This window comes from Fundulus heteroclitus, unplaced genomic scaffold, assembly GCF_011125445.2.
Source record: "Fundulus heteroclitus isolate FHET01 unplaced genomic scaffold, MU-UCD_Fhet_4.1 scaffold_97, whole genome shotgun sequence".
In the NCBI taxonomy this organism is placed as follows: domain Eukaryota; kingdom Metazoa; phylum Chordata; class Actinopteri; order Cyprinodontiformes; family Fundulidae; genus Fundulus; species Fundulus heteroclitus.
The window spans coordinates 870,428-889,291 of record NW_023397439.1 but is presented as its reverse complement, the minus strand read 5'-3'; the positions used below and the strand labels follow the sequence as shown (position 1 = coordinate 889,291).

General features: G+C 42.2%; 1 protein-coding gene across 1 annotated transcript; it reads left to right on the top strand.

Annotated features, from left to right (window-relative positions):
- The first annotated feature begins 1,668 nt into the window (after positions 1-1,668).
- Positions 1,669-12,097, top strand: znf711 (zinc finger protein 711). Its single transcript, XM_012859533.3, has 8 exons — positions 1,669-1,913; positions 2,996-3,073; positions 3,248-3,346; positions 5,479-6,348; positions 6,443-6,589; positions 6,670-6,885; positions 7,780-7,914; positions 9,206-12,097. Exons 3-8 carry the CDS (start codon positions 3,268-3,270, stop codon positions 10,384-10,386), a joined length of 2,628 nt encoding a protein of 875 aa, XP_012714987.2. The 5' UTR covers positions 1,669-1,913; positions 2,996-3,073; positions 3,248-3,267; the 3' UTR covers positions 10,387-12,097.
- Positions 12,098-18,864: the final 6,767 nt, after the last annotated feature.

The window sequence follows — 18,864 nt, the reverse complement described above, 5'->3', positions numbered from 1 at the left end:
CCATTTCTAATTCTAAAGTGAACACATATTGCATGAAAGAAAGGTTCATCAAAAATTGTGGCACGGAAATTATGGATCTTTTGTTTGGCAAACTCTGTTTCAAAAATACTCAATCAGAACATAATATTAACATACAATTGGGCACCTAAGCTAATGCAGTATCCCCTTTTCTGTTTCTGTTTATGATGTAAACACTTTGATAAAAAAGGAAAATAATATAAAGTGAATATTACTTGGATTGTTGTTCCTTAAAGGAGCATAGCGTAAGTAACGGAATATTTGCAGATGTCTGCCCCCGCTGGTGATAAGTTGAAATGACACCAGTGCCTGTGCATGGGAGAAAAGCAAAAGCAGATGCTGCGACTGCACAGGTCTTTTGTTTAGAGACGTGAGGTCCTCTGTGGCAAGATAGCTATAAATATTAAAGTTAGCCCAAGTTCACTCGCTAATGCATTACGGCAGAGACTCAACAAAGTAGCAGGGTGAACAACAGGCTGCATCGTCACACCCACACGCACGCCCAGAGGACTTGGCCCGAATCACTCTCTCGTGAATTTACTAATCCAGCCAGGCAATTGCGTTAAATTAGGGGATAACTCATTTTACAAGTCGGGCAAATGTAGGGGCAGTATGCACCTTTAAGGTAGGTGAAAGCCCCCCGCCCCCAAACCCAAAGAAGTCCTACTATTTCCACCAAGTAGTTACAGAAATAACTTGTCCCTCAGTGGCGCCACCAGGGGGTGGCCATGTCCCGGACACCCCACTGGCCAGTGTAAATTGTAGGCAGCCGCTCTTCCTGAGCTTCTATCACGCTTTTATTTGTATCTGCCAGTATCGACTTTCCCATAGTAACGGTTTTGTTTTCAAGTAAATGTATACCTTATTCTAAATATAATTACACAATAAAAAGGAGTTATTGTTCAACTTAAAATGTTAATCATACTGTTATTAGTCATATATGCACATTAGATCATTTGAAACCTTAAAAATCCACACAAAAAAACACATTAAAAACCAAATGAGATTTGCAAGCGTTTACTTAAGTCTTTCTGATAGTTTTCTACAGGCAGCCTTACTACAACAGTAGAATAAAATTCTAAAATCATGGGTTTTAGTTTCATTGCCAAACCAAGAGTTGACCACCCCCGTGAAATATTTCTGAAGGCGCCACTGTTGTCCCTATAATTATATATAAACAAATTGTCAACTTCAGTGGATAATCAATCAACAATTAGTAGAATGTGTAAGACTGCTATTCGGATGTTGCAAGGTGGCACACATTTCTAGATATAAATGTCCAACTATCCTATCACTCTAATAAAAATAAGTTGCTTAAAACCCTTTAAATTTTTTGACGCAATATTTCTTGACTGATCGTGATTAAAATGTTATTGCAATGTTGCACCAGGGCTATGGAGACTGCTGCCGAAACCAGAGAGAGGCGAAGCTGCGCGATCAGCCCTCAAAACGAGAGAGCGCTACGCTGCTACCCACCCCTTGTGACAAAATGGCCTACAGGCCTCATCTGTGCGTGCAAAGTCTGAGCGCAGATTGGGCAAACATGAACTTTCTTTTCTTCCAAAAATCAGATTTAATGATTATATATCCAGTACTCGATGACAGTTTAATTAGATCCTTAAATTGCGCCATGGATTGTTTTAATGTAACTGCTCTCCTATGCATGACGCAAATAGTAAGGGATCAGCGGTAAACGAGGCCACGCATTGTCTGCCCCCCGCCCTCCCTCTGCTTGTCAGGGAGCAAGCTGATTGGCCGAGGCCTAGCAAAGAGTGGCCGGGAATCCAAAAACTGCAGGCCGCACTTAGCTTACCGTCAAAAATAAACCAAAACAATAACAGACAAATTCGCCAAGGGGGAGACACACCGATAGAGTCTGAAGACGAAGCTATCAGGTAAAAATATTTCAAATCGACCGCAGAGGCACGGGGAATAGGACGCAAAGGCCCAGTCAAACGTAGCGGGCCTCCTTCGAGAAACAACATGGAAGATAATGCGGCACAAGCTGCGCCGCCTAGCTTAGCAAGCTAGCTAGCCGGACGGACGGCCGTCTGCACGGAGATAAGAGCGAAATGTCGTTTTCCAATAACGCAGTACATGCACAGTCTCTCGCTGATTCGTGGTCTTTTATTATCTTATTTTATATTCAAGCGTGGCGGTGTGCAAGTGCGTTTTTAGTCGCGTTAAGGACTGCAGTGAATTAGCTTCAGTGCTAAAACAAAATGGCGCTCGGAGACTTTCCTTTAGCCTGCTGGCTAGTTAGCTTCGGTGGGTGGAGGGCGGTAGCCCCCTTGTTATGCATTGCATAACTGCGGTGCTTTCAGTGGTGGCCATAAAGTCTGAGCATTTGTAATTTTGTGTTGATACGAGACATTTGGATGTATCTGGGACGATTAACGTGATAGCCCAATGCTCGTCTTTTTATCCCGGAAGGGTGTAGCTTCATATATACAATATCCTTGCAATGCAACAACAACAACAACAAAAAAAAAAAAAACAGCAACCCATCACTACAGACAGCATTAAATGAGCGCAATGCACATCAGCATGGACGGCATTGCATTCCGTGCACAATAACATAACATCATCCAAACGCTTTGAGAGCCGCCGCCTGTCAGCGCTGCACCCTGCTCACTCAGCAGACTGTCTGTCCTATTGTTTGTGCAGCAGGGCTCTGCCCATCAAGCCCAGCAGGATCCAGGTGTATGTAGCTGAACTAGTGCAGATTTATCCTGCATGTAGTATTCTGGATAAACAATAGATGGAGCCAGTGTTCAATAAAATAAAAAAAGACAACTCTTTTCCCTCTAAATTACAGAAATGTTTTTCTTTTCTACTTTCATTTGGAGTTCTTTAGGTTAACGCCAGCATATAAATACCAACTTCACAGAAAGAATTTGCACATAACTGTGTAACAGCTCTAAATATGTCTAGAAATGTCGGTGTGATTTGTTGTTTTTTTTGTCTTCTTTTTCAGGGTGATTGTCTTGATGGAACAAGGCACTACAGCTACCCGGTTGGTTTTATTGTAAAGGTGTTGTAACTAAATGTGAAGGTATGTAATTTAGTGCTGAGCACGTTTGCACGGTCTTACCTTTCACTTTTGTTTTAGCTGTGAAAGTACACGTTATCTTTTAGGTAATTTGTCATCTCCATCTTTGAAATACTCAAATCACCGTTTATGGGATCAAAGCAAATGATTGTTGACGTGTACAATAAAATGTTACAGTTTTTTTACGAAGTGAAGACATGGATCAAGGAGGAGGAGTATTGGAGCTACACACCCAGGAGCTGAAGATGCCCCATGCTATGATCATGCAAGACTTTGGTGGGTGGTTAGGAAGGTCAATTTGAGTTTACCCCAATAATGTGTAACTTTAGCACACAGTGAATGATTGTCAGAAGTCTGTCTAGTAAGATGTGTGAAATGAAAGCATGGAGTCAACGTAGCATCACATTGTTATAGTAACGTTGCATTTTAAACGCTGGAACTTTTCTCAAGGTCTTAGGAGATCTTTTGACTTTTCATATGCCCACGTCCAGCATTACTAAATGAATACCTACAAATGATGTGAGGGTAATTCTGTGGAATAAACATTTTTGTGTCTTGAAGTCCATAGCTAGGTGGAAAGTAGATATAATTATTTCACATTGAAGAAATAACAAGCTTTATTTGATACACAAATGAAGTACGGATGCAAGTTATCGAATAATAAGTTAATCTGAAGTTAATTGATTTTATTTAACATTTAATTAATAAGCGGCCATTCTCTTAAAAACCCTAGTTTTCTCTTGTATCAAGAGGGTGTTTCCATAACATGAAGGACTGTTTTTTTTTTTTGTTTTTTTTTTTTTTTACAATTTGTTGAATATTAAAAGAGGCACATAATTCTATTTTAAATTTATTGTGCCACCTGTATTAAATACTGAATAAACGAAAATTGTGGTTTTCTCACACATTAAACTTGGACATATTTATAAAATATAACAAAACCTGATTCTATTAGGTTACTGAATACAAACAAGTTGAATAGAATAAAATATATGAAACAGTAACAATCCCCAACATCTACCGTGCTTATTGGCATCATGTATTTTCCTATCAAGTTACACGTTTTTGTGTAATGCTCTTCGCTTTTCTGTCAACACAACCTCGCCTTCTGAGCACATCAGTGAGTTTTGGTTGAGAAGTTGACTCTGCTCCGTCATGCAGCCTGGCTGACTGGACGTTATTTAGCCAACAAGTTATGGAGCTTGTTGTTTATATATATTTAAAAAAAACGCATAAAGAGCGTTTTGTATCCTTGTCATCATTAAACAGTGCAAAAATAACCCCGCACCAGACTTTGGACCGCTTCATGTTGCCTCGGTCGTGATTTTTTTCTCTTACAAATACGGTGGTCTGGGTCCACTTTAGAATGACCGGCAGCTTTTGAATGGCGGCCATTCTACATCACTGAAAGAAGGTCAGTCTAAGCGGATGTTATCAGTTAAAGGAAGAGTCGGCAATTATTTTTTCCAGAGGTTTCCCCAAGTGTCTTTTTGTATAACTGCGCATGTGCAAGTTATACAACTTGCTACCTTCCACTACTCAGGGGGATCGCTTGAAAAAAATCTCCCAGATCCACTCGTCTTGTTTCTTTCTGTCAAGGCCTTCCTCTTCTTCTCATAAACTTGAATGAGGTTTGCTTTTTACGACTCTCAGCCATGTTCAAAGTATATGTGAGAGCAGCGGAGCTACAGTGAACAGCTAACGCTAAAGCTAACAGGATACATAAACACTAGAAGAGCGCATGCAAGGAACGTACACACACACTCGCGTGGGACAACCATTAGATAAGGTGCCTATTGGGACAACCAATAGATAAGGTGATTCCCATGAAACTTGAAGGACAGAGGGGGGCGAGAGCAGAAACAAAACTAACCAGTCCCTGCCGTTTTGGTGCAAAGGGCTATTATCAGTTAGTTTTTACAGGCCTGTAGCTCTCACAGTGATCAATTTTTTTTAACCTCCTTTATCTGAATACATGATATATTGACTACTTTCAGGATGGATGGACCATTTCACCCAGTATAACAAAACATCTGGACAGGATTACTAACTATAGCTTTAATTGTATGGAACACACTTTAATCTGATTAACAATTAATCGTAAGTCGATTATTTGTTTGCATCCCCAGAATCAAGTAAACAACTGTCTCGTGTAAAAGTGAATAGGTGGTTCACAAATACCCATCACAGTGTTTACTTAAAGTTTTTTAATTTCAGTTCTAGATGCAAGGAAGTAGCTCTAAAATAGGCTTTGCTCCGAGCAGTGGGTAGTGGCTATCTTCAGTCTCATCGTGGAATAACATTTTCCTGCAAAGCTCATGAATAACCTGATGATGCGCCCTCACAAGCATTTGACTAAGGTTGTGGCTTTTGATGCTATTTTTAAACTCTCCTTCTGGTTCTCGCAGTTGCAGGCATGGGAGGCTTAGCTCACATCGATGGAGAGCACATTGTGGTGTCGGTGCCCGAGGGCATGCTTCTGTCCGATGTGATGACGGACGAGGGCATCCTCCTCGAGCATGAGTTGGAGGTTGAAGGCCTGGAAACCGAAGTGGTTGAAGGACTGGAGACCGAGGTGGTGGAGGGCCTGCATGCAGACGTGGAGGGCTTGGAGGCAGAAGTCGTTGACGGCGTACAGACACACGTGGTGGAGTTGGAAGCTCAGGTTGTTGAGGACCTGGAAGGCGAGGTCGAAGTCGAGGGTCTCGTGGCGCAAGTGGTCGAAGGCCTGGAGGCCGAGGTGGACGTCGAGGCTCTGGAAGCTCATGTCGTCGAAGGCCTGGAGGAAGAAGTGGAAGTGCACGGTTTAGAAGCAGAGGGTGTGGAAGGATTGGAGGTGGATGTGGAAAGTCTGCAGGCTCAGGCTGTAGAGGCTCATGAAATGACGAGCGAAGACATGGTCTCCCCAGGACACAGTGTGATCATGCCTGACAATATACTGGGGACAGAGGTCGCTATGGAGGAAGCGCTGGACGCCCATCACCACCACCACCACGTTCTTACAGCGGACCTCATCCAGGACTCTAACCATCACCACCACCACCATCACCACCATCATCACCACGATGACATGCAAGACCAGGTGTTTGTGGCAGAGCTGCTGTCTGAGGACCAGGCGAGCACACTGGATCACCAGCTGGTGTCAGAAGGGTTGATGGTGGCGGAGGCAAACACCGAGACCATAATCCATCAACAGCTGCCCACAGAGGAGGTTCCCCTGCAGACAGACGAGGACGACGATGCACAAAGCAGCTCCGAGGATTACCTCATGATCTCCCGTAAGATTGTTCATACTATAGCACAACTAAAACGATCTCCCTGTGCTTGTGTTTATTTATGTTGGCGTAACCCCTGATTTTCATGTCATTGAAGTTGATGAGGTGGGAGAGAAGCTAGACATAGGAGACACGCCTCTGGAGATCAGCACAGAAGTCATGGAAGACAAGGAAATCAAAGAAGAGGAAGACTCGGAGGTCATAAAAGTCTACATTTTTAAAGCTGAAGCAGATGATGATTTAGGCAAGTCACCTTCAAACTAACTCGCAGGCCATATTGTAGACCAAATAAGTTTATTCTAACGATTATCCTTACGTTTTTAGGTGGAACAGAGGTGATAACAGAAGATGATTACCAGAACGGCCACCCCGACCTGGAAGCCGCGTCGTCCGGCCGATTGGGAGTTGGTCGTGACAAAATGGTCTATATGGCAGTCAAGAACACTATAAAGGAAGAAGAGGAGGAGGATGACGACGAGGATGATGATGAAGACGACAACGATGACGACCAGAGTGATGACGATGATAGTGATGAAATTGGTATGTTTGCTTTTGTTAACTAAACAATAATAAAGTCCTTTTTAACAGGTTTGGGCAATAACAGATATTATGGAGCTGCTGTGTGTGTTGCTTTTACAGCAAACTTAGTTTAGATGCACTGATCGGCGTTTGCTCGCTAATTTCCAGGTTGTGTTTTTTTACCTGCCGAGGTTGATTTTTAAGCCACACAGATTTCTCTTTAAGAAAAATAAAATAGGAACATCATTTCTAGCTGCTCTATCACAAGTATTTGTTGTTAATATTAGGAGATGCGGCTGTGTGAGAGATGCTAATCAGGGTCTTATCAAACTCTTAATGCATCAGCCTTGCTGCTATCATCTTTATCTGGAGGGAGCACCGCTCAGAGCATAGAGTCATTTAAATATCTTTCAAATCTCTGGCCTTTGATTATCAGATGCTAAATAGGTTTTAGAAATGTTAATTCTTCTGTGTTTTATTTATCCTGATTACAGTTTTATTTAAATTGCTATGATTGTCGTAACCTTGAAGCACTTTGGTTAACCGTTTTTTAAGAGTGCTGTGTAACTACGTTTGACGCTGAGCTAAGTTTGAGTGTTTTTCACTCAGCTACAGCGTCTGCACCCAAAAGCGTTGTCATTGTACCAAGTGAGTTTGCTTGATAATGGGGCCTTAACTGGTCGGATGAAAATTAAATTTCTCCGTTTCTCTGTGATTGGCTGATTACTGGTCAAGCTGAAATTTGTGTGATTACTGTCATCAGCTGATGTTTGTTTTGTTGCATGGTTAAAATTGGATCACATTGCAGCGGGAGGAAGTCTTCTGGGAAATAAAAATATTACCGGTTCAAGCTGGTGTGAAATAATTGTTTGTGTGCTGTGAAATTCATTGTAACCATCTGCAACGTCTGTGCAGGTAATACCATAGATCAGGTGAAGAATGGAGTCGCAACGCCTTTTTTGCAAATCCGAGAGGGAATGGGCCCAAACCGTGCTCTTAAACCGAAACCCAAGAAGAACAAAAAAGGAGACACGCGGCAGTGTCAGACTGGTATGAAATCAATAACGATGGCCTCAGTGTTCTGATGTTAGGGTTAAAAATGCCAAAATGTCAGGAGTTTACATGTATTTGTCAGAATGATGAGACGATAACGATGTTCAATGCTTTTCAAAAACAAGAATGAGTGGAAATATTGTGGATTTTATCAAATTCACACATCTAAATTGCAAAGGTTAGTGTATATATATATATATATATATATATATATATATATATATATATATATATATATATATATATATATATATATATATATATATATATATATATATATATATATGCACACGTGTACGAGCATATTAACATTTGAAGAACTGCACTTTTTTGTAGCCATCAGCAATATCCTGGTATGATCTCGTCACAGTGGTTGATCTCCTTACTGTATAGTACATTTGCATAGATTGGCTTCCTGGCACCTAAGCAATAGTTCAAAAATGTTCATTTAAGTGGATTTGGGGCCGTCTCCAAAAGCTTGATTCTAACCTTCTCTCTCCACTGAAACACAGCAGTTTTATTGTGGGTTTTAACTCATTGTCTTGTTGGTAAACCCGACGCGGCCCAAGTTTCAACCATCTAGCTGCTGATTTGAGGTGAATTTGAACAATTTCCATTTTTCCATCCACTTTGGTCATTGAGCCACAAAGTAAATCTTTAGAATGACGCTGCCGCCGCCGTGCTCAACAGTTGGTACGACTTTCTTAGATTTTAAAGCCCCACATTGTCTCCTCCTAATTGTTTCCTGTAAGCACGATGGTTGTCCTGGCTTACCAGAAAACTTTCCTTCGGGAGAAATTGTCTCTGCAAATTTCAATCCAGCTTGAAACTGAGGATTTTCTTTTTTTTACTTTGTGAGTTTATGCTTAAATGCTGCTACCATGCCAGGAAACCAATCATTTTATATTAACTTTATCAGTTCTGCCAAGAAAAGTGTTGAAACATGCAGTTGGATTATACCAGGATAATTTCAATTGCCACTGGAAGTGTGAGTTTTTTGCAGTTTCGTGAAGTACATTTCCCCGTATATTGGTGTGGATACGTACGTGTGTATTCTAGACCTAAGTTATAATATTACAAAAGTTTGCATTAAATGTAAGCATTTGCACCCACCTCTTATTTTTAACATTGACGGAACTGAAAGAAACGTTTCAAATATATTCTGAAAAGAGCAAAATACCGACGATGAGCGTAAAACTCAGACTGGCACTAAAAACATCAACTCAAACGAATTTCTCCAAAGGGCGATCAAACTAATTCCCTGCTGTTATCCTAAACTTTTTTCCAGCTGTTATTATTGGACCAGACGGGATGCCTCTGACCGTCTACCCTTGCCACATCTGTGCAAAGAAGTTTCGATCGCGGGGCTTCCTCAAATGCCACATGAAAAACCACCCCGACCATCTGCTCAAGAAGAAGTACCAGTGCACTGACTGTGACTTTACCACCAACAAGAAGGTCAGCTTCCACAATCACCTGGAGAGCCACAAGCTTCTGAGCCACAACACCGAGCGATCCCCGGAATACACCGAGTACACGAGACGCTATCACGAGTCCAGCCCGCTGGGCTCCGACAAGCTCATCGTCAAGGACAGAGAGCCCAAACTCCATCATTGCAAATACTGCGACTACGAGACGGCCGAGCAGGGGCTGCTCAACCGGCACTTGCTGGCGGTCCACAGCAAGAACTTTGCACACGTGTGCGTCGAGTGCGCCAAAGGCTTCCGCCACCCGTCGGAGCTCAAGAAGCACATGCGGACCCACACGGGGGAGAAGCCCTACCAGTGTCCGCACTGCGAGTTCCGCTGCGCAGACCAGTCCAACCTTAAGACTCACATCAAGAGCAAGCACGGCGCCGACCTGCCCTTTAAGTGCAGCCACTGCCCCCAGGCCTACGCCGACGCACGGGAACTGCAGCGTCACATAGAGATGGTGCAGGGCCACAAGACCCACCAGTGTCCACACTGTGACCACAAGAGCACCAACTCCAGTGACCTTAAACGCCACATAATCTCAGTTCACACCAAGGACTTCCCGCACCAGTGCGACGTGTGCGAGAAAGGCTTCCACCGGCCGTCGGAGCTGAAGAAGCACGCCGAGACGCACAAAGGCAACAAGGTGCACCAGTGTCGGCACTGCAACTTCAACGCGCCCGACACGTTCACCCTGAGCCGCCACATCCTGTCCCTGCACACGAAGGACCTGCCCTTCAAGTGCAAGCGCTGCCGGCGAGGCTTCCGGCAGCCGGCGGAGCTGAAGAAGCACATGAAGACGCACAGCGGCAGGAAGGTCTATCAGTGCCAGTACTGCGAGTACAACAGTACGGACGCTTCGGGCTTCAAGCGCCACGTCATCTCCATTCACACCAAGGACTACCCCCATCGCTGCGACTACTGCACCAAGGGCTTCAGGAGGCCTTCAGAGAAGAGCCAGCACATAGCCAGGCACCACAAAGACATGCTGATGTAACGTCATCGCGTTCACACACACACACACACACACACTCCTCTCTCAAGTCACTCTGTGTCTCTCATCCACAGGTAATTTTAGTGTATTAACAAAGAGCTGACTGATGCAGGCAGTTGATGGTATAGTAATTGCTGTTTTTGTGTCGTATTGGATTGAAACCTCCTCTCCGCGGGAGGCACACACACACACACACACAAAAGAACATTTTATATTGAGTGAAGTCTGAAAAAGGACAGTGTATAATCTAAGTGGGACGGCTGTAAATTGTCTTTCGTTGCAGAAAATCGCATATGAACATATATTCAGGGTTTCAAATGTCTATATTTTTTATACCCACTCAGCTGAGATGCTGCAAGATGATGATTCTGTCAGTGCTTTCGTGATCGTGACGCTAGTTGTTCAGACGGGGCAGGAAAGGTTCGCCTCCAACAGCACAGACTAGTACACTCAATAGCCAGCTTTGACCCTGACATTTCTGCTCCGTGTTGGCGCCATCCTAAACGGACAGGGCCATCCACGACGACAAACTGGGTTTACCTGTCATAATGCATCTTTTTAAATGTGTTTTTTTTTTTTTTTTTTTTTACCCGTTTAATAGCGCAACTTTCCTCATCTTGGAGTTTTCCTCTCAAGCTTTTTACACTCGATGATCCGTTAAAAATGATTTTTGTACTAACAGCACCAATTATGCTTTGTCGAACACATTCATCAGAAATATTTTGGGCCAGTTTGTTTAGCAAGAGAAAAAAAAAAGAGATTTTTTTTATTATTATTATTATTATTGTTTATTTTTTTTTTAATGTGCACATTACGGATACGGAAACCCGACCATCTGTCTGCTGATCCCGATCGTTCACCGGTGTCGTTGTTCTTCTGAAACGCGTGCAGATGGCAGGCTTCACGTTTCGGTAACCCCTGGACTGTATCTGACTGCCACCGTAAGTTGCGCACACACGCAACGCTGCCTGTGACACAGATCCGCTCTCCTTGCTACCCGTCTGATTCCGGTCATGCCTTACATCTGTTGTTCTTTATCCCCCCCCCCCCCCTAAGCACTGATGAACACAGCTAATCAGAAAACACGATTCTTAACTCTCAAACATGCTGTCTCAATGCCATTCTCTCAGAGTTTAAGTCAGTAGAAAGCACTTTAATATTATTATTATTATTTTTTTTTTGTAATTTTAATTACATGTATGGGAGTTAATTATCAAAAGATATATCTGTATATATAAAGATATATCTGTAGGAAGAAAAAAAAACACCATTCTTCAGGTGAAGAAGACTGTTGGGTGTTAACGTTTTTTAACACTTGAGCACGATCCGTTGCTTTCTCAAAACTGTCTTGAAGGCCGTGGGTGAAAACGTTTGTTTTGTTCTATGGATAAGTGACTGGGTTTTGTGTTTTTGTTTGTGCTCACTAACAGGTTTTTTTTTTTCCCACACACTAGTCCTACAGTCCTAAATAACTCAACCCAATCTCAAGCGTGGGATTATTACCTTGGAAGTCAATGGTCATTATATTGGCATTAGTCTTTAAAGTATGCACATATGCTGTTCATGCAAATTAATTGTGGTATACATTAAAAACGAGAAAAAAAAAATCCCCACATTTCGTGTATCTTAGTCTATATTTTTCTTTTGAGTCTGATTGTGGATAAACTACTGGTGGGGACAAAAAATGAAATAAACAGCTATCTTTTTAACTTTTTTTTTTTTTTTTGTCCTGTTTCTCAAACATGTGTGAAATTTTCAAGGACTTATGCCAGAGTTAGAAACTCAATAGTCTAGTGATAGATTTGGCTTAAAAAAAAAGAGTGTATTTCAAACCAAACTCGTACTTCCTGGAGGATGCTGGCGATTAAACCGTGGTTTCAGCCCGAGTAAAAACTGTTAGAGTTACAAGTGTCATATTTTAATCCAGCTATTCAGACTAATTACCTGCACATGAATGAGTTTCAGGAGAGTCGTGAACAATAGGTGCAAAAACAGCCTCATTCGTCCGGCTTAGGCTTAATGATATCACTGTATTTCTTTTGTTCCTCGTTCCTAAGGCGCAAACAACTGGATCATCAGTCATCCATTGATTTTTACCTTTTTTAATCCTATTTTTGGTCCCTCAGTAACATTGTGTGGGCATTTGAAGTCAGCCGTACGAGTAATTGCCATCTTGTTTCAGCTTTAGTTGCTGTAAAGCTGGAGCCATTCCTTGATTGGTAATGAAACAGGATTGTAGCGCTTTGTTTGGTCAGTGGGAAGAAAAAAGAAAGTTAGACTTGGTCAGTACCACATCCGCCCGTGTAATTATCTGCACAAATGAAAAATCCAGCTTTGGGATTTGTGTGATGGAGCAACACAAAGTAGTTTGTCGTTGTGACACGGAAAGGAAACATACATGGTTCTCAAACAATTTTACAATTAACAAACAGAAAAGCCTGATTTCCATTAGTATTTACCTCCCCACCCCTCTTAGTATGTTTGATGGAAAACTTATCACTGCACCATCCCTGCCGTGAATCATGGTGGCAGTTTTGGCATCGTCATGTTGGGATGGATGCGTTACTTTGGTTAGGAAAGGGACGCTTAGTCAGAGTAGATGGAGATAAATTCAGAAAACTGCTTTAACAAGTTCCCCTGTGTTGAACGTAATCTGAGTTTAAATGCAGCTGTCCTGTGAGGGCATTACAGGTCTGGTGGAGAACATCATTAAACAGCATCATAAAGCCCAAGAGACACAGCAGACCCAGCAGGGATAGGGCTGTGGAGGTGAAAGCAACTTGTAAAGTAGCATCTCAAGTTTTAAAGGCAAGGTAAATTTACTTGTGTAGCACGTTTCGGTGTAGAGAAAATGCAAAATGCTTTACATGATTAAAATATAGGAAAATAAAACAGAATCAAAGCAAGTTGGAATAAAATGAAGAAGCAAAATAAAACATGGGGAAACAGAAACTAAAAGCAAATATGAAAAACAGTTGGACTACAAAGTTGAACTAATGATGTTTCACTAAAACAGTTTCATGAGAAAAGTCTAAGGCTATCCTAAACAAATGTGTTTTTAAGCACTGCAAAAATGAAACTAAAAATAAGTCAAATCTTCTTGAAATTAGTGCATTTGTCCTTGATTTGAGCAGGTAAATAAAATGATTTGCCAATGGAATGAGATTTTTTACACTTAAAATAGGAACAACTCATCTCTATCATCTTATTTCAAGTGCGGTATATCTAATTATCTTATTTTAGGGGTGAAAATACTCCATTGGCAGATCATTTATTTACCTGCTAAAATCAAGAATAAATGCACTAATTTCAAGAAAATTTGACTTATTTTTAGTTCTGTTTTTGCAGTGAGCTTGATTTAAAAGAACTCAGGCTTTCCGCACTTTTACAGTCCTTTGGAAGTTTGTTCCAGATAAGTGGAGCATAGGAACTCAATGCTGCTTCTCCTTGTTTAGTTCTGGTTCTAGGTATGCAGAGCAGGCTGGAGCTAGAAGACCTTAGTGGTCTGGAGGGTTTATGCACTGATAACAAGTCTGTGAACACACAGCACAGTTTGCTCCCTCATCCTAAAGGAAGGGGAACCTACCAAGGTGTGTTTGTCCATCTAAACTGAAAGGCCCGGCTAGGATGGCATTACCCAAAGCAGCGGCGATGAGGCCCGTGGTAACTCTGGGGCAGCTGCACGGGTCACTGGGTCAGATGGGAGAATATGTGAGACCAAAATGTCCCTTTGTACATGCTAAGTGCACTGAACACCATGGTGAAGGCAGGTGGAAGCCTCATGCTGAAGTAAGCCTTCTCATCAGCAGTGGCAGGGTGGCTTTTATGGGTTGACGTGGAAGGAGGGTGGAGCTACGTATATATAAGATGATGGTGAAAGGAAACTTGTTTGAGGCTACAAAACACTTGAGACTGGGGGGGAAGTTCACCCTCCAGCAGGTAGGAACCAACAACCCTAAATGTACAGCTAGAGCTACAATGATGTAGATAAAAGCTCATTTATATGTTAGAATGGCCCAGTCAAAGTCCAGTGGACATTTTGTGGAAAGACTGTAAAGCTGACGTTCAAAGACGTTGCCTAGAAGGATGGGCAAACTTTGTAGCGGCAGGGAAAGATGGGTTCCACAGGGAACTGACTCGCAAATGCACAGAGGTCCTTCAAGGTGTGAATTTGTAGAGATTGTTTGAAAACCGGAGACGGTCATTTTGTATTCACGCTTCAGAACCGCGCAGAACTTCGTGTTGGCTTATCACGTGCCGCCTCCATAACATACGTGGAAGTTTGAGGACGTAACGTGGCAAGACGTGAATAAACTCAGGGGTGTGAATACTCCAATTCATTGTCGATGTGAAATCCAAAAAAAACCCAGATAATACTCCATTCTTCTCTGAAATTGTTTCAAAACATATTAAGATTTCAGCTTTGATCTAATCCAACACTGCCTCGCTTTCAGGCACCTATTAGATCACATTTTTGAGGGGGGGGTTGAAGTGGCTTAAGAGAGGTCAATGCCATATTAGCCTCACAGACAACAATGAAAGGAGTTACCCGACATAGCTGTACAGTTCCCATGACTCCACTTCAAGTATTTGTTGTTGTTTTTAGCCCTGCTTACCACACCGGCTGTTGTTGGAGTTTTATATGAAAGCCGTGATAGACCGATCGGGGATTTATGGTTTCAACACTGTTGTTTTGAGTGTGCGGTAATGAAAAAAGACCAATTATTCTTCTTTTTTTTTAATTTGGCATACAGCATCCAGAATAATTGCCCACAGGTGTTCCAGCAAACATGAATAAACACGACGCGCCAGCTAATAGGAATGTTGGCACTAATTTTTATTATTACCTTTTTTTGTAGAAATGCATATTGTTTGCACATATGGCTGTTATACAACCACATAACTAAAAAGGACAAAGTATGCACCCTGATAGGCACAAAGCAGATATTATTTATCGGAATATGTGTAACAAACAAATAGTTTTTGTATGTTCCGCTATAGTTCCAGGTTTTCTGTTTGCCCCCCTCCACACCCTCTTACACAAGCTTGGCCAATTAAATGTCAGGGTTCAGTACCGGCCATACTTTTGTTTATTATGACTGTTCATGCTAGGTATTTGGAGCCTAAAATGCCTCAGAAATGTATAAATTTATTCCCAGATTAAATCAAGCTGATACTCGTCGCACCTTTTGATGTGAAAAAGGTTGGTATGTGGTTTCTTCTTGTCGCCGAGTTTTAATTGGCATTATCTCCAGACCTAAATCAGCTCATTAATGTTCCATGTGTCAAATTTATAGTAAGATCTTCAAGGCTGGCAGCAGGGAGATAAGGGAAGCTGCTACCCGACCAAAAATAAATTTAAAAAAAATCACTGCATGTTTATGGAGAAGATCCTGTTTGTCACACTATAAAAAAAGGGGAAGACATCAAAGGATATATTGGGTTTGCTGACTGAAGGAAAGGAAAGCACAGTATGTGGTAGAAGCTGGTGTTTAAGCGCTGCTACAACCGTGCCCGGCTATGATGTTTCCAGTCGTCCCTGCGCTTATAAACAAACCCTAATGCCTGCATCTACTCAAAGCTGCCCAGTCGTCTTGCAGCAGAATGCACACAGCCAATCTCTCTAAACTCTTGAGCTGGGTTGTCTTGTTTCACTCCCGTGTCACCTGGCGTGAAAGACAAATGACTTCTCCTACTGGGGGCAATGAGGCTTTGCAGACAGCGGCGACGTCTAACGGTACGGATTCAACAGCCTCGCCGTTTCTGTTGATCCCGGCCCATAAATCACGCCGCCGGTGCCGCTGTCAGCGCCAAAACATGCAAACCAATATATAGACATATATCCACAAAATCCTCCCTGAATAAACTGTTCTGTTGTCGCTGCATAAACCACAAAAAGTTCACGCTGGGAGCGCCTTTGCGAGCCCGCCTTCTGCCTCCGCACAGGGAGCACCCAGCAGGGCCATCAATGTGATGAAAATTGACAGATGTACTCAGATAATCCAGATGCTTCAGAAGGTCAAACCAATTCATTTGATGCAGTCGTTTTTGTTCGTGCCTCAGAGTATCGGTGGGGCTGTGGTGTGGATGCGATTAGAATGATGAAGCCACCAGTAAACCAACGCTGTGATGTCCTTTGAATTAGTTCCTGTGTTTTTTGTTTTTTACCACCAGGCTGCTTTTATCTGCTGCTGCGAGTTACAACAGCACCACTCAGGCGTGGAGCGTTTAGAGCTGCCCTGGCTCGTTTCAGGAAAGCCTAAATGCTGATGGATCTGGAAGGAGGGTGTGTGTGTGTGATCAGTTCGCCTCACCGACAGGAAAGCTTTGCCGCATCACGTCCAGCCTCGATGATGGCCCACATAACCGCCGTCGTTCAAAGCAGATTGCTAACGAGGAGTCTGCAGTGGTGCGAGCCAGCTGGAGACCGCCGGGTCTGCGGGGAAACCAGCGCCAGATTGGCTGGAGATGGGCGAAACTTGTCCAATTGTTAGTCAGAAAGGGGCCCCGTGCGTTGGAGACATGCACGGCAGGATGGAAAAGTTAGAGCCAGGTCGCTTGAAAGGATGCGTTGTTGTTGGAGCCTTATAGGAGGTCAGTTTCTGACCAGCGGCAATGGTTTTCCATGGCATCTTCGTTTGGTAGAAATCCAAATCATTTGGACCGGGAGGCTGAAGTTTGTCTTCTAGTTGTAGAGGGGCCAAGACCAGACCTCTACCATCCTAAAACAACTCCAGTGTCAAAAAATGTTGTGTAGTCGAGACCACAAAACCCAAGAAGGTGAAGTCCAAGATCAGAGCACATCAAGATAAAACTAATACTCTGAGGGACCTGTGCCGGACCATTTTCAAGAGCGTTGCTGTAGTAGGGTGGGCGATATGGATTAAAAATCAAATCTCCGATTTTTATCATACCAAATCCGATTGATCGATTTTTTTTCCTCCTTTTTGTTTCATAAAAAGAAATTAAAGAAATTATTTTAAAACCTTGCCTTTATGTCAAGTATTTCATCAGAGAGTTGACCTGAATTCAAAGTGCAACTAAAAACAAGCTGTGAAACATGCCTGTAAAACAAGATGGCAGCCGTGCCATTATAAACAATGAAAATATAACAAAACATTTGCTGCTAGTGGTATTACACATTGAGCTAAGAACAGGCTTCACTGCACTTGTGAACTTCAAACTAAGTTAAAAAAAAAGTAAATAAGTAAATGAAGTACCTCGTATTATGGTATAAAAAAGAGTTTTCACTTAACAATATTTTGACAATACTTTTGCCTAAACATATATTCAGCATCACATGCTGTTCTCTTCATGGAAACCCAATGAGTGTATTGGCAAAATAAAATCCAGATTTTCCAAAAATGAAATCTTAAAGAATTGTAAATTCAAATTAATCGATTAAATCGATTTATCGCCCAGCCCTATGCTGTAGTATAGTTGGTGCTTCAAATGTGTTAAAACACAGGCGCGTCTCACTGGAGGTAAACATGGCAGACTGTAAATCATCTGAGGGTCCTAACATCCCTGTCTGACTGGGGATGTCACCGGAGAGACGACCTGTCTCTAAAACGCGTAAGTTCTAGATAAGCATCAGATGAAAGGGCTTCACATTAATACCGCTTTAATGACAGCTGAGCCAATGCTAACCACAACTTCCTGGACACCCGGCATGGACGACAGCAGAAAGCTGGGGTGTTTTGATCAAAAATCCTCTCAGCATTTTCAACGGGGTTGAGAACCTGGAGTGTCTGCAGCCTAAAATGCGAAAGCTGCATTCCCAGACCAGGCAAACGCCGCAAGCTTTCAGGTGGCCAGCTCTGAATTTGAAGTAGACCCCTGCAGTCGGCTTCGGTCTCCGCTCATAAATAATTCTGCACACACAAGTGTACGGATATCTGCAACATTCACGTTATTCTCACTTTACTGGGGTGTTTTTGTCAGTATGATTAAAGAATAAAGCAATCTCCCTCCATACAAGATGGAGAAACACATGAGCGCGCCACATAAGCTGATAGACAATATGACACAACATTAACATCCACAACCTCTGTAGCTCAGACAACCCAGAACTGCACAAAGTTTATTTATATAGCACTTTCCAGTAACAAGACGGTTCAAAGTACACAAACAGAAAACCACCACACGGAAATATTACAAAGGAAAATAAAAACATAACATTAACAAAGGAATATGCTAAGTAAATCCTGGACTAGACGTCTTTAGTTTCACTGGAACAAGCTTCACTAACATTCAAAGCCTAATTGTTTATATTCATACATTAACAAACACAGAGAACGCATACAATCACAGCACTTAATTGTTTCTATTCAGAATAAGAAATAAACTTGGTAAATCCTTAGGGATTTCTGATCTGAAGAAGTTTTGTTCATCTTTTCCAAAGCTACAACTGGAACAGGTCTTGTTTTGTCTTTTGTCTGAGTAGATTTGCTGAAACATCTGAACAGATAACATCACATT

What these genes read in the sequence shown, in the direction of transcription:
- znf711 (XM_012859533.3), top strand. Translation starts at nt 3,268, where the DNA reads ATGGATCAAGGAGGAGGAGTATTGGAGCTACACACCCAGGAGCTGAAG. An exon ending in TATGATCATGCAAGACTTTG is followed by an intron (nt 3,347 to 5,478) that starts GTGGGTGGTTAG and finishes TGGTTCTCGCAG; the next exon opens with TTGCAGGCATGGGAGGCTTA. An exon ending in CACGCGGCAGTGTCAGACTG is followed by an intron (nt 7,915 to 9,205) that starts GTATGAAATCAA and finishes ACTTTTTTCCAG; the next exon opens with CTGTTATTATTGGACCAGAC.